Source organism: Lipotes vexillifer, unplaced genomic scaffold (genome assembly GCF_000442215.2).
Source record: "Lipotes vexillifer unplaced genomic scaffold, Lipotes_vexillifer_v1.1 scaffold749, whole genome shotgun sequence".
In the NCBI taxonomy this organism is placed as follows: domain Eukaryota; kingdom Metazoa; phylum Chordata; class Mammalia; order Artiodactyla; family Lipotidae; genus Lipotes; species Lipotes vexillifer.
In genome coordinates this window covers 537,606-553,141 of record NW_006782834.1, presented here as the reverse complement: position 1 = coordinate 553,141, position 15,536 = coordinate 537,606, and the positions used below count along the sequence as shown (strand labels likewise).

Here is a 15,536-nt window from a genome sequence, read left to right as displayed (position 1 = left end):
TTTATATTTTCCATCTCTTTGTTGAAGTTTTCCCTGTGTTCTACCATTCTTCTCCTAATTTCTATAAGCATCTTTATAACCATTGCTTTGAATTCTTTATTAGGTAAATTACTTATCTTTATTTCATTGGAGTTGTTTTTCCTGGGTTTGCTTCTGTGAATTAGGTGAAACAGTTATCTCTCCTGGTCTTAAAGGTGTGGCCTTGTGTGGAATTGTTCCTATGTAGATTTTGTGTGCTGGGTGGCCTTGGCAGTTGTGGCTGGAGCAGGATGGCAGGGGTGGGTTTTAGGGCATGTCAGGCAGGGCTGGGGCCTCCCTGGCAAGATGCCTGGAACTGAAGTGGACACTGGCCAAGGCTTTCCTGAGCTGGATTGGGATTGCTACCTTGGTGGCATGGCTAGAGGTGGAGTGGGCACAGGCTGGAAGGTGTGCTGGGGCCACCTTGGCAGGCTGGCTAGAGGGCCAGGTTCTTTTCAAACCACTGCCTCTGTGCTGGGACTCAGAGAGAGTGAGTTTGTACATAAGCCCTTTAAGAGGGGAGTCTTGGTTTCCTATAGCTCTCTGGCTTTCCCCAGTGTAAGTCCCACAGGTTTTCAAATCCAGTTATGGGGTCTCATCTTCCTGATGCAGGTCTCAGGGATGTGGTGCCCAATGTGGGGCTGGAACTCCTTACTTCTTAGGGAGGTCCTCCAAGTTTGTGATATTCATTCGGCTTTTGAGTTTCCTGCCAGGGGTATGGGTCACATCCTACCCATCTCAATGAGGTTTTCTTCTTTATATCCTTAGTTGTAGAAGAGCTGTTCTGCTAGTCTGCAGGCTGTTCTTAGAGAGAGTTGTTCTATATGTAGTTGTAATTTTGGTGCATCCATGGGAGGAGGTGAGCTCAGAATCTTCCTACTCTACCACCTTGATCTTGCCTCCAGTCTTTTCTTATTGCTTGTAAATGATTATATAGTAGAGTATAATTCTAATTAATATAATTTGCAGTTTTTAAAAATCAGTTTGTCATTTGCCTTTTAAATTTTTTTATAATGTATATTTGACAGACTTTTAAAACTTTTAACTCATCAGAACCTAGTAATTTTTCTCTTACCATTTCTTCCTTTGCTTTTATGCTTAGGCCTTCAAAGCATAAAGGTCCATTGCCTGCTATCTTTTATTAGCCAGTAGTTTATTAGCAAGTTGTGGACTTGCCCATGTATATGCTACACTAAATTTGAAATTTTATATTTAATTATTGAAGAAGTAAAAATTGATAGGAGAGGACTTGGCCTTGGCATCCAAGTCTGTTGCCATGATCACAGTTAGCACATAGGTGTGAAAAGGAGTAGGAAGACCATGGACTCATGCAGTCAAGAGAAGGGAGAGGATTGAGCACCTCCTACCTGCCACTCCCCTTGCTGGCTCTTTCACAACTGCCTCGTTTAACCTTTACAATAACCAAGTGCACAAGATATCGTCATACCATTTAAGTTTGCTAGACCAGGAAGCTGAAATCTAGAAAGATTACATCACACTCATAGTCCCCAAGTCAGGGAGGGCTGAGCTTGGATCTGAGAACATGCATGCATCCAAGGAAATCCATGGTTCATCCAACTCGGTGCATTCCTTGCATTTCTGCCCTCTTGTACTCCCAGTAAGTCCACCTAAAGAAAGTAATTTTCATGATGGTAAGGTGAGGACTTGGTTCCCAAATAACTTGATGACCGTGACTACCTATTACTATTATTGTTACAATAATAGCACAGGTTCTTAGTAATTCCAAAATATCAGCCTTGGCATGCTTGCAACCTGGCAGCAATTTGCAGAAGAAAGGGGCAGTGACTTGTTAAGTAAGACAGAGTCCTTTTGTATTTGAGAGAGGTGAATAATTATTCTGGATGCTGGCTTGAGGAGAAGCAAGAAGATGTTTATTTTCTATGCTTCTCAGTGATACAGTTGAAATCCCCAGATTATATTTAGATGACTGAGCACTGGGTGTGTGTGACGTTTTTAATAGAAGTCTGTATATGATTTGTGCTGAATCAGGTATCATCATATGCTACATTTAATAGAGGCAAAGGAATACGATATTTAAGAAAATGTTATAAGAGGAAAACTTTATGGATTAAGCTCTTTTTTTTTTTTTTGCGGTACGCGGGCCTCTCACTGCTGTGGCCTCTCCCGTCGCGGAGCACAGGCTCCGGACACGCAGGCTCAGCGACCATGGCTCATGGGCCCAGCCGCTCCGCGGCATGTGGGATCTTCCCGGACCGGGGCACGAACCCATGTCCCCTGCATCGACAGGCGGACTCTCAACCACTGCGCCACCAGGGAAGCCCTAAGCTCATTTTTTTTCATACATTTTTTAAAAGGCCACCACCATTCCACTCTGCCATTGAGGACATAACGTATTTTGACAGCTGCTTCCCCAAGCAATCAACATACTTGTAGTTTTTTACATTCAGGGTTTACCCCTGCCCTCACTCTGCATCACATCTGAGAGTGGCCCATTTAGATACTTTTGGTGCTTAGTAAATCATATAACTCAAAACATAGATCTGTTATATCACCGATACAGTGCCAGCTTTGGGAATGTCATATCCCAGCCTAAAGTGGGCTAGGGACATTCTGTGTGTGTAGATGGACACCCTTGCCAGGAATGAGTTTGCTCTACAATTTGGACCAGGTGCCTCCTGCTGGCTATGACAGGTTCCCTGGGATCATAAGATCACTGGAACGGAAGAGAGAGAAAGAGGGATGGGGGGAGGGAGAGAGAGAGAGAGAGAGAGAGAACACAAATATGGGAACTCATCAGGGTAAAAAGTAAAGGCCAAAAAAAAAAGCATAATACAGAGTGGGAGCTATATTGAAAATAATATAACTATTATAAAGAATTCAGTAGGTATACATGTATGTGTGCATATTTTACTTCGGTCTTCATAGAATTTTTTAAATGATGGGATTGGGTTCATTTTTATTTTATTTTTGTGCTTTTCTGAAATTTTCAAATGTAAAATTTTAGGGATAAGAAAGGAAAATACAACTCAATTTTAAAATTGGTCTCTGACTTGGAATATTGCAAACCCTGGTCTCAGCCTTGCAAGCCTAGAGCCTTCTTCGATCTCTCCTGATCTCCATCCTTCATTTGTTTAAGAGAAGGCTTGTTTCTGTTTGGTCAATGAAAGCCTATATTCTGACAATAATTTTCTTGTCTTTTTTTTTTTTCCCTAACACACAGCATGGGACAGAGTGGGCCTCCTCCCCATGCAGTGTGTGCTCTTGCACTCATGGGGAAGTCCGATGCACCTCCCAACCATGCTCACCACTGTTGTGTGGACACCAGGAGCTGGAATTCATCCCTGAAGGAAGCTGCTGCCCAGTCTGTGTGGGCCCCGGGAGTGAGTATGAGCTTGTAGAGAGAGACCCTCTTTGCCTTTGAGGCTGGTGACATCCCAACTCTTCTCTTTCTTGCTCAGTGTGGTACAAAGATCCCTAACCCCATTCCTTATTGGAACCGAGATGTGGCAGAAGCAATGTTGCAGAGACTGAGCTCCATTCCAAACTTGAGATTCTGAGACTCTCTGATTTATTATTTTGCCTTGGCCAGATGCAATCCCTCTGTGTTCATAGCTCCTAAGAAGGAAAGGGAGGAAGGACAAGACCCTTTGCTGTGATTGCATAAGGCCAAGGTATTTATAGTTCCTCCTGCCTCTCGGTGGAGAGAAGAATGAACAAAGCACTTCTCCATCATGTAGTAACACTACCACTAATTCTGCTGGCTGGTCTTTCAGTTGACATAACATCTTTCTCCAAAACACACCAAGTAGGAAGCAGGTATTTCATTTGTCTTTATGGCCTCTTCGCTGAGGAGATTATGCCTGCCTGCAAACGAAGGCATGGCTCAGCAAGCCAGGGGCATGCTTCCAGGCCCTCTCCTTAGAATCCATGCTTGGACCACGTACCCTTTTATTACATTTTAGGGATATATGTCCCTTTCCATTTTTATAATTAAGTACTGTTTACTTCACGATAAATATGAATTATTGTCATTTCTGTATTATATTCTCTCCTGGCGTATAATAGCTAAAATTACTCTTTTTAAATAGCACCTGGAAGCTACACTCTCGCCTTGCCTTTTCTCTTTAAAAAGACCTCTGGTTTCTTTCTGATCCCCAGTTATTCCATTCCTGGTGACTGTTTACCCTGGAGAACCCTTCTGGGGATTAAAAAGTATGGTTAGGAAAGGATGAAAGTAGAATGCATTCCTCATGCATTTCAGATGTCATCCACCAGAAAAGGACGGGCAGCTGCTTTGGGCCAAATAACCCTACAAGTAAAAATACTCCAACAACAGAGTTTAGGGATAGGGTAGAGAGTGGGCTGTTTGGGTTTGTGGGCTCCTTTCTTACATCTTAGGGTGCTTTCTTGTTGGCTGTCCATGAGAAAGATCTATTGGGAGCATTTTGCCTGGAGAAATTAGAGGATCAGCCAGCACCAACTCCATAATTTACTGGGTACATAATAAAAGTGCAGGGCCCTTTGTTCAAAAAGCAGGGGGAAAAAGCTTTTATTTTCTTCCATGGGTTTTGCAACCTGTCCTGTTTTTAATTTATTATTCATGTCACACTCCCTAAGGCACGGGGATATTTGCTGGGTGGGTAAGACCCCCACACACAGGTGCCCCGCTACTTGGTGCTTAGGGTACATGCACTCCCCAGGCACCCACACCCAGGTCCCTGCTATGGTTGGAGGGTGGCAGCTTTCACTGGGCATGGATTTGGGGGTCAGGCTCCTGAGAACCCAGAAGGCAAGGAGGCAGCAGGGAGGTAGGGCCACGCATGAGTGAGACCCCAAACGCCTAGCACATGCTACCTGTCGCACATGCTACCTGTCGCACCAGACTTCACTTATGAAACTCAAAGAGAAAGTTAAGAACTCCATACAGTGACTGCAGAGCAATACCCCAAGCACGGGGTCCCGTTGTTTGCACTGCGCCCCTGAGCACAGGACCCTGTGTGACTGCACTGGCCGCACACGCATGCAGTCAGCCTTGGGATCAGCAAGTGCAGTCCCCCCAGTAATCCTTATTGCTCTGACCTTCCAGAACCCTGTTCCTACGAAGGCCGTGTGTTTCAGGATGGGGAGGACTGGCCATTGAGTCAGTGCGCCAAGTGTGTGTGTAGAAACGGGGTCGCCCAGTGCTTCGCAGCTCAGTGTCATCCTCTGTTTTGTAACCAGGTAAGGAAGACAGCCTCAGAATGGATCCTTCACAGACTGTTAACTTCACTGTTCAGGAACTTGGAGTCTCTTCTGAGATTTTGTCAGGCAGACCTCGGAAGTACTGAGAACAAGAAGCAAAGGCGGTTTTATTTTCCTTATACTTTTAGAGACCACCCCTGAGAGATTTCTTTTACCCTTAGATGCTACAGATAGGTCTAATTACCAGCCATTTAGGCTAATTGTTACATAATGAAACTGAGCCTTCAGGGTACACATAAAGAAGCCGCCAAACTCTAGTTGCAGATGTTCCAAAAATGTGAAGCTGAACATCTGGAAAATTCAGTAAGATGATCAGGGTTGTTATTGTTTTTCAATGCATAGGTATAGTCTGCTTTTTAAAGACGTATGCGTGTCTTTGAACCTGATTATCCAGATGTGCCTTATTTAATTTTTATTAGATAATGATTCAAATTATCAAAGGATTTTCTCCAGGGAGGTTTAAAATAGGGGGACCTTGTTCTTCATTTAAAGCTGATCTGATTTTCACAACATTAGGCTCTTCACACAGATTTACAATAGAAAATCAATTGCAAATAAATTTGGTGTACATGGTATTTTATAGTATTTTCTTCTTCCAGTAGCTCCTATGGATGTTTCTTAGCAGTTGACAGATAACCATGAAACGAGTTTGCCTCCAGTTGAAAAATAGCTCATTTTTTGATCTAAGAAAAAGCTGGAAGCCAACATTCAGTTGATACAGAGCAGTACTTTGTGTCAAATAAAAATCAATAACATGGCATACTGTGATAATTGGGCAATATTTTTAAAGGCAGACAAAAGGCAATTAGGCAAGAAATGCTAAATGCCAAATAAAGGGAAAATGTATCAATTGAAAGACTAGACTGTATTACCCACACTACAGCAACTACTGCACACATGTCACACCTCTCAATTCATCACAAAGTCTTGTCCTAGCTTTCAGATTACAAATGAGTTTCTTGGTAGAGGTGCATAATATCTTACATTCCCAAGATATTGTAGTGTTGGGGCATTTTGATTCACACATTCCAGGCTTCCGTCCCCTTGTGTAAGAAGGTTAATTAAGCAGTTTGCCACCATTACAGTAAGGGAGGTGGGAGGATGGATAGAGGAAACACTCCATTGTGAATCTTCTGCTTTTAAGTCTTTAAAAACTTGACCCTGACTGCATATCAGAGGTTAGCTTGGAATAATTGAAAGTACTGGTTCCCATTCTAAAAAAACGTTAAAGATAAATTTTGGCTTCAAACAAACAGTACTCACTTATAGTTTGCATTGTTTAACTTAAAAAGATGAAATTTGTTGCCATACTTTAGAGCCAATTGCTATGCAAGCATTCTGAAGTCTTGGAAATAGATTGATCTTAATCACTCTTGCATCAAGTCTATAGTTTTGCCTTGACATTAAAAAATACCCAACTGGGCTTCCCTGGTGGCGCAGTGGTTGAGAGTCCGCCTGCCGATGCAGGGAACACGGGTTCATGCCCCGGTCTGGGAAGATGCCACATGCCGCGGAGCGGCTGGGCCCATGAGCCGTGGCCGCTGAGCCTGCGCGTCCGGAGCCTGTGCTCCGCCAAAAAAAAAAAAAAAACCCAACTGTCAGACTATTTAAACCATTTTTCTTGATTTAATATCACTGTTAACCATTGAGTGTTCTGATGATATAAAGAGGTGCTGTAGAATTAGCACCTTTGTTGGAAACATTCTCACCGCCACCATCTGCCCATCACCATCCCCACACTGGGGGCGTATATTATGTGCTAATCATTAATTTTAAGACCTTTTAATTTGCCCAGCAACCCTATGAAGTAGGAACTATTATTATCATCCCACATTATCGTAGATAAAGCTGAGATACAGAGTTTAAATAATTTGCTCAAGGTACCACAGTTATGAACTGTCATTGCTTCTAACCTAGGAAGTTATACATGACAACCTCAACAGACCACACCTGACATCTTTTTAACCATTACACTGTATCGCCTCCCAAAATGATGAGTTACATATCATTTATGTATAATAATAATCACAAAACAATAGTTGCTCACATCATTGAGCATGATTGCAAACCTTTTATATGTGTTAACTCATTCATTTTTTTAAAACTCATTCATTTAGAAAAAAACACAAGTTCATCAGAAGAAATGCATTTCCAGGTGTTGAGCTTTAGAAAAATTTGATTTTTAATATAAAGTGTTTTGGTGTCTTTTTTTTTTGCGGTACGCGGGCCTCTCACTGTTGTGGCCTCTCCCGTTGCGGAGCTCAGGCTCCGGATGCGCAGGCTCACTGGCCATGGCTCACAGGCCCAGCCGCTCCACGGCATGTGGGATCCTCCCGGACCGGGGCACGAACCCGCGTCCCCTGCATCAGCAGGCGGGCTCTCAACCACTGCACCACCAGGGAAGGCCATAAAGTGTTTTTAAATTGTAAAAGGAATCTGTATTCCTTAAGGAAAGTTTGCAAAAAACGGAAAAGCAGAAAAGAAAATGATCTTCCATATTGCCACCATTCCAAAAGATCACAATAGAATTTCTTTTGGAATTCATTCCAATTTTTTGGTAGGCAAATGTGGATATATTTGTTTGCATAGTTATAATCAGATGTTAGGAGTTAGTGATCATCTCTGACAAAAGGAGAAATTCCTGTGTTCAAATAAGGGGCTGTTCCCTTAGTGGGTGATGTAGCCTATTCATCTGTTGATGGACAGTTAGGTTGGTTCCATGTCCTGGCTATTGTAAATAGTGCTGCAATGAACATTGTGGTGTATGTCTCTCTTTGAATTACGGTTTTCTCAGGGTATATGCCTAGTAGTGGGATTGCTGGGTCATATGGTAGTTCTATTTTTAGATTTTTAAGGAGCCTCCATACTGTTTTCCATAGTGGTTGAATCAATTTACATTCCCACCAGCAGTGTAGGAGGGTTCCCTTTTCACCATACCCTTTCCAGCATTTATTGTTTCTAGCTTTTTTGATAATGGCCATTCTGGCCGGCGTGAGGTGATACCTCATTGTATTTTTGATTTGCATTTCTCTAATAATTAGTGATGTTGAGCATCTTTTCATGTGCCTCTTGGCCATCTGTATGTCTTCCTTGGTGAAATGTCTATTTAGGCCTTCTGCCCATTTTTTGACTGGATTGTTTGTTTTTTTGATATTGAGCTCCATGAGCTGTTTGTATATTTTGGAGATTAATCCTTTGTCTGTTGTTTCATTTGCAAATATTTTCTCCCATCAATTTTTTTAATACTACAATTTTCCCATTCCCAGTATTGATTAATCTAAGTGAATTGAACTTCATCTTCAGATTTTTTTAAAAAAGATAAAAATTGGTATGTCTTCTGAGCCACTAAGTGTTTGAGAATTATTTTCTATTTGCCTACATTCATGGAAGATAATTTGCAGGGGTCTAAAATTTAAGGAGGTTATAATCTTTTCCCATATCAACCCTATAAACTCTGTTCCATTGAATTCTGGAATTTAGTGCCATGGAGGAGTCTGAGGTTTTTCTGCTTTCTATTCTGTTATATTCAGCTAGTTTACTCTGTTGAATTCTTGCAGGATGTTTCTTCATCTTTATAATTAAAACATTTTCCTAGGATATTTCCAAGTGAGGTGTCTTTTCACATAGTTTGCCTAGAATACTGTGAAGCCCTTTCAGTCTACATTCCAGGTGTGAAATGTTTTCTTTAGTTACGGCTTTGATTAGTCATGTCTGTTCCAGTTATTCTCATTTCTTCAGAAACACCTATGATTCTTAGATTGCTCCCCTGCCTTCCCCCTCATTATTGGTCACTTTCTCTCTCATCATTTTCACTTTTGTGTCTTTCCTCTGCATTATGGAGAGAGCTTCTTGAGTTTGTGTTTACTGCCTCCAGTATAGATTTTAATTTGATGGTTTTCCTTTAATTTTCTTTTAATTCGTCCTTATTTCTCCTATCACTGGTTCATCTTTTTTTTTAACCCCAATGCTTTTTCTTTCTTTATCGCTTCTTCCTTCTATTTAATAAAGACTGCATTTTCTTCTGTCTTACTGAAGTTGCAAAATGGCTTTTAAATCTTTTATTTTAGATCCTGCAGTACTTAGTTTTCAGAAATCTGTTCTTTCTGTGCATCTTCAGAATGTTATTCCTTTCTATTGCTCTTTTTTTTTTTTTTTTTTTTTTTTTTTGCGGTACGCGGGCCTCTCATTGTTGTGGCCTCTCCCGTTGCAGACGCGCAGGCTCTGCGGCCATGGCTCACGGGCCCAGCCGCTCCGCGGCATGTGGGATCTTCCCGGACCGGGGCACGAACCCGTGTCCCCTGCATCGGCAGGCGGACTCTAAACCACTGCGCCACCAGGGAAGCCCCCTCTATTGCTCTTTAGAGTTATTCCCCCAAGTTCTTTTCTTTCTGTTTACTCAGCCTTGATCAAGAGAAATCTGTCCATACCCAGTGCTTGAAAGCTGCAAGGGTAAGCAGCCTGCCCTTGGCTAATTCCCTTTCTTGGATCCATAGCCAGGTGCTAAGAAAGGTGCGTGTTTCCTCGACCAAGGGTCTGGCAGGTTTTCATTTAGTGTAGCTCTATTGTACTGAGATCAGATATTTTTCTCTCTCCACTGCCCAACCCTCTTACATTTTGAGTTCATGAAATGTAAAACTGTAATCCCCAATTTGCAAGGGTTCTCACCATGTTTCTCAGTGACTGTGTGCTTTACATTTGGGTGTCTTCTTCCCCACTTTTTCATCACTTCCTCCACCTCCCCCAACACACATACTTCCCACTCTTTTTCTTTTGTTTTCCTTTTTTTTTTTTTTGCATTATGGGCTCTGATTAGGTAGAAAGACATCGAGGGAGTTGAAAGGCTAGGATGGCACTCTAATGGCTTCAAACTGTAGTGGCCGCACACTGAGGGAACAAACCCATGTTGTGTTTGATATTGGAAGGCAGAGAGTTGGGAAGAAATGATGGTTCTTATTTCTGTTTTGGTTTATAAAGCAAAGAAAGGCCACAGAAAGTCTTATGGTCAGGGAACTTCCTCGGCAATGGTAGGAGGTTGGCTGTTCTACTTTTTGGTGGTAGAATTTTCATCTCATTTTTATACCTTCAGAGGTGCTATAGGAGAAGATATTTTGTCAAGAGCTGTGAGCCATAACATACTATAAACTTTGTCATAAGTATTTTTATTTAAGGAATATGGAAAACCATAATTAAATACAGTTGACCCTTGAGCAACGTGGTTCGAAATATGTGGGTCCACTTATATATGGATTTTTTTCAATAGTAAATAGTACAGTACTACACGATCCATGGTTCGTTGAATCCACGGATGCGGAACGACAGATGTGGAGAAACCCGTGGATACCTAGGGCTGACTATAAATTATATTCGGATTTTCAACTGTGTGGAGGTCAGCTCCCCTAACCTCTGCATTGTTCAAGGGTAAACTGTATATCCTTAATGGTGGTCCTACCCGAAATTGTAATGACATTAATCATATATTATTTTGGTACTGAACTCCTGTGATTACTGAGGGTACCATATTAGACATGGGGTTGGCAGACTTTTTCTGTAAAGAGCCAGATAGTGAACATTTTCAGCTTTGTGTGCCATATAGTTGGAACAACTTCTCAACTCTGCCATTATAGCACAAAAACATCCGTAGATAATACGTACATGAATGGATGTGGCTGCATTCCAATAAAAGTTTATGGAAATTGGTGGTGGGCTGGATTTGGTCGTCAGTCCCTAGCATACTACTAGCCCCTCGGTAGTCTATAGGTTTGGAAGGGTAAATCTACGAAGACCAGAATAATAGGATTCAAGTGTATGATAGCAACAAAAATGTACAGCTAAAACGCCTTTCCCGTTTCTCTAACCCACTTTGCTGCTCACCTTCTTACTTGCCTCTCCAGTCCTGCTTATAAAACACCAGCCCAGATGGGATCTCAATTCTCAGTCAGGAAGTTCTCTCACGTAATGGGATATTTTCTCTTTAAATGCTTTTCCTCCCTGCCCTTTTTGGTCTCTACTTGTGAAGAAAGGTTTTGTTTCCGTCAATGAAATATATAATTATTGCCAGTAAGAATCGGAAACTTGATTTACCTGTACCAGCCTCTACACGGGTAATTATCTGCCACCCATACCTCCCACTCTCCAGTTGACTCTGCCCCTGTCCTTGGGTTTACTCCATGCTGGTTAAGATAGATTCATACTACCTCTATATTTCTGTTCAAGATTTGTGATCATGACATTTGTCCCCTTTTTACTTAACGTTGTAAAAGTTCATTGTTTACTTCCATAAACTTACTGAATAGTGAGTGTGACATCAGATATACCTTTATTTTTACTTCCTCACTGAAATTTCATTAAACTCAAGAGTTCTGAGGTCAAGAAATGCTCAGTGATTTCAACGCATGTCCAATTTTCACATACTCTGTTAAACATCAATGGTCATAATATTTTTACAGAATTATAAAGAAATAAGGTAACCTAAAGCAGAGAAAACAGTTGTCCTGTGAATTCTAGTGATTCAGGTGTTTGAAATAAATTCCTATTAGATAGGAATGCATTAATCTAGCTGATCATATATAATTGGGTTAAAAAAGCCACTAAAGCGTGACTGGAACTTTCCATGAAAAATTAAGGTTACTTGACACCCCCCTACACACATGCGCCAAAGTACACCAGCCTTCTTTTCTTGCCGAGGGAATTCCACAGCAACCATGATAATAAAATCTCATTCTCTGCGTTTTGTAAGAGAAAGTGCAGCTAACTGTTCAGGAGGTATCTTCTGTATAAGATCTACCACTTCTTAGTCACTGAAACTTGGTTTATTCTCACCATCCTTCTCCTGGCTTTAATTTGCCTACCTTCCTTCCATTCAAAAGGCTGTGGTGGTGTCAAAGTGAGAAGCTGATTCTTTGGCATTAACGAGGAGATTGTTGCTGTGAAAATTCTTAGGGCAGCGGTGACAAAGGGTCTAATATTCTGGGGGTGCAGGTGGTAGAGCTGAAACTGTAGGAATAAGACGGTAGGGGGTTCTTTGGGCATTTAGTGTTTGTCACCCACACTTCTCTGCACTGGCTTATTCCTAGGTATCTAGGGGCATGACTGATGTTTTTTCATGTTAAGGACCTCCTAATGTGTATATATAAACGTGTGGATTCCCATAAAGATGCAAAAGAATAGTGAGATAGTTTATCAAGGGAGGGATACCTTCACTTTGAGATTAGCAGTGACTCAGCAGGAGGGTAAATGTTCTTAAGTGTTGAATGGTTGGTGCCTGAAGTCCCTCTGCCAACCATTTACTATCACCAGGTCAGCTTTGTGACCTCAGACAAGTCACACAACCTCTCTGATCTTTAATTTTCTTGTTTGTGAAGGCAGGATAAGAGCATCTACTTTACAGGGTCACGTAAAACACTTAAAACAGTACCTGGCAAACACGAAGTACTAATATTATTGTTATTAGTTGTGCTTTTGTTTGTTCTTAGAAGTGGATGGGACTTGAGGAATGTGCAAACTTCTTAAGAGTCACACTGCCCTGAAAAGTGCTCATTCTTATCAAAGCACCAGGTGACTAATAAATATTAAACGAGAGAAAATTGCTATTTCTGGAGGCTTGAGGCACATGATTGAGTTGGCTGTGAGTGAAATTTTCCTACTGTTGTGGATTTTATTAATACTGCCTTTTGATGGACTGTTTTGGGGGTGTCAAGGATGAAACCGTGGTCCGAGTCCCTGGAAAATGCTGCCCACAGTGCTCTTTGCAATCCTGCTCTGCGGCTGGCCGAGTTTACGAGGTAAGCTTTGATGTGCCCCATGTAGGTGTTTTGACATCCATTCTTACACATCTGCCCTCTGCCCTTCTAACCACCATACCTCCCCCACCCACGTCTGGCTCTTTGCTAGGATTACTAACTCAGTTCATAAACGGCTTTTTTCTTCTCTTAGTGGGAAGCCTTTGTGAAAAAATTAACTCGGAGGGGATTAGAAATACAAAAGAATGTGCTGGCAGGCAGTACCTGGTTCATGAACCTTGGTGAACTTAACTGTTCACACATCTTGAAGGGAAAAAGGACTGTCATTGGGTACTGTCAGTTTACACTTACGTTGGAGGCCCTGGGAATGTCTGCCTGCTTTGGTTGGATTTTATGCACTGATATCCAGAGACAGTGTCCCCCTGCCTTACAGTGGGGTTGGGAGCATGGGAGTGGAAGGTGAGAGAGGGAAAAGGGCAAGAAGCTGGGGGTGGTGGACCCTGAAAACTTGAAAGTACTATTGGGGCAGTCTAGCTAACTACCCAACACATAGTAGGTACTAAATAAAAGTAAGTGCAATAAATTGAATGAATGAATGAATGAATGTTCTGACTTGGGAGTGCCTAACTGAGCCAAAAGAAGGGTACATTATTCGAAAGCAAAGAATATATAAAAAATTAACCCATCTGCTTCCTTTGTTTGCCGGTCATTCTAAGGAAAATCAAATAGAAATTGGGATTTTTGACTCTCAGTAGAGAATCTGGAACCGAGTATTAGGGGATGGATGACACAAATTCTAGATGGGTTCCTTGAAGTGTAAATGAAAATAGCTAATGGGGAAAGGATTTTTGTACATATTAGATCTGTGCTGTCCAATACAGTAGCCACATATGTGCTAGATTAATTTCTTCTGGAAGAGAGAGCCTCTATACCTGTTATGGTGTCCTTGGCTGCAAGCAACAGAAATGCTCCTCTAAAAGTAGCTAAAATGAAACATTTATTATCTCATATAACAAGAAGCCCAGAGGTGGGACAGTTGCAGGGTTGATCAATCCAGGTCTCAATGATGTTGTCAAGGATTTTCACTCTTCTGATCTTTCCACCCTGCCGTCCTCAGCATGTTGGCATTTGCTTTCTGTCTCGTCACCTCATGCCCCAAGTGTGGCTTCCACAGCTTCAGGCAGCTCGTCCTCAACCAATCATGACTAAAGCCTGGTGGAAGAAAGGGGTGGGCTTTTCTTCTTTTATGGGGGGGAAGAGTCTTTTCCTCAACCTCTACTGCTCTAGCACACTTCCCCTGAGGTCCCCTCCGTTGGGACTGGGGCCAAGTCTGTGCACTGGCTGCAAGGGAAGCTGGGAACGTGAGTGTGTAGCAGTGAGAACTGGGTCTCCCAGCAAAGAAGAGCTAAAGAATGACCATCGAGTAGCCAGCAAACAGGGTCTTCCTATTAATCTTGATGTTCCAGGCCCTCTGTGTGCCTGGCAGGGAGCAGGCCGTCAAGGCAACTGTGGAATGAATATAGTTGGATGCAAACGAATCCCAAGTTCTCTTTGGACATTTGTTGACTTTTTTTCTTAGAGCCTCTTGCTGCCTAAATGATATTATTTCTCAGGAGTACATTCGATATGGCTCAATTAAAAACTATGATAAAAAATTGTGTCATGTGCCTTGTGTTTCTACTTGATATGTGTGACATTTGATTTTTCACTTTTTTGTTTCTTTTCTTCCCTCAGCATGGTAAGCAGTGGAGTGAAAATGCCTGCACCACGTGTATATGTGACCGGGGTGAGGTCAGGTGCCACAAACAGGCCTGCCCTCCGTTAAGATGCGAAAAGGTATTTGAGAGTGTGTAGCTTGATTTTTGAACCTTTATTCGGGGTCATTTAGGAAATGCATTTCTTAGTCCAGTGTGTCCTTTGAGGGAATCAAAAGTTTTTATGATGCTCGGAAGCAGGAAGGACCTGCTTCCCAGGAAGGAGGGGGAGGGGGAGGGGAACGTGCCTCAGCTGGGTTAGGTGGGGGAAGAAAACAGCACACAGAGTTGGTGTTTTATGTCCTTCTGCCCCGTCAGGTCGGATGTTTTCGCGCCCTCCTGACCACTGCCCTTTCCCTGCGGTTCTCTCTGTTTCCTCAGGGTCAGAGAAGGGCTCAGCGTCATGGGCAATGTTGCGAGGACTGTGTGTCTCCTGCTGGAAGCTGCTCGCATGGGGGGCTTGTGCGGTACCAGGATGAAATATGGAAGGGCTCGGCCTGTGAGTTCTGCACGTGTGACCGTGGCCAAGTGACCTGCCGGACTGGGGAGTGTGCCAAAGTGGAGTGTGCCCAGGTAAGAAACGAAGCCATCTCCGTTTTGGACTGTAATGCTGTCTTCAGCGGGATGGGTGGTCCCTCACCTGTCCCTTCCCTCTCGGCAGTAGAGGGGACGACCAGGTTGAACGATCAATTTCAAGGAGGCTTTTAGCATGAGGATTCTGTGGTGTAAAGTAAATGCCACCCTTTGTTTAGACTGATTTGGAGCAGCCTCCTGGAGCTTTTAGCTCTCAGTGCATCTGGTC

General features: G+C 42.5%; 1 protein-coding gene across 1 annotated transcript in view; it reads left to right on the top strand.

Annotated features, from left to right (window-relative positions):
- Positions 1-15,536, top strand: part of FRAS1 (Fraser extracellular matrix complex subunit 1) — a 452,432-nt gene that overhangs the window by 181,966 nt on the left and 254,930 nt on the right. The window contains exons 5-9 of the mRNA XM_007455407.1: positions 3,221-3,380; positions 5,087-5,220; positions 12,939-13,022; positions 14,715-14,816; positions 15,116-15,307. Of these exons, the coding sequence (XP_007455469.1) occupies positions 3,221-3,380; positions 5,087-5,220; positions 12,939-13,022; positions 14,715-14,816; positions 15,116-15,307 (672 nt within the window). The remainder of the gene's footprint in view (positions 1-3,220; positions 3,381-5,086; positions 5,221-12,938; positions 13,023-14,714; positions 14,817-15,115; positions 15,308-15,536) is intronic.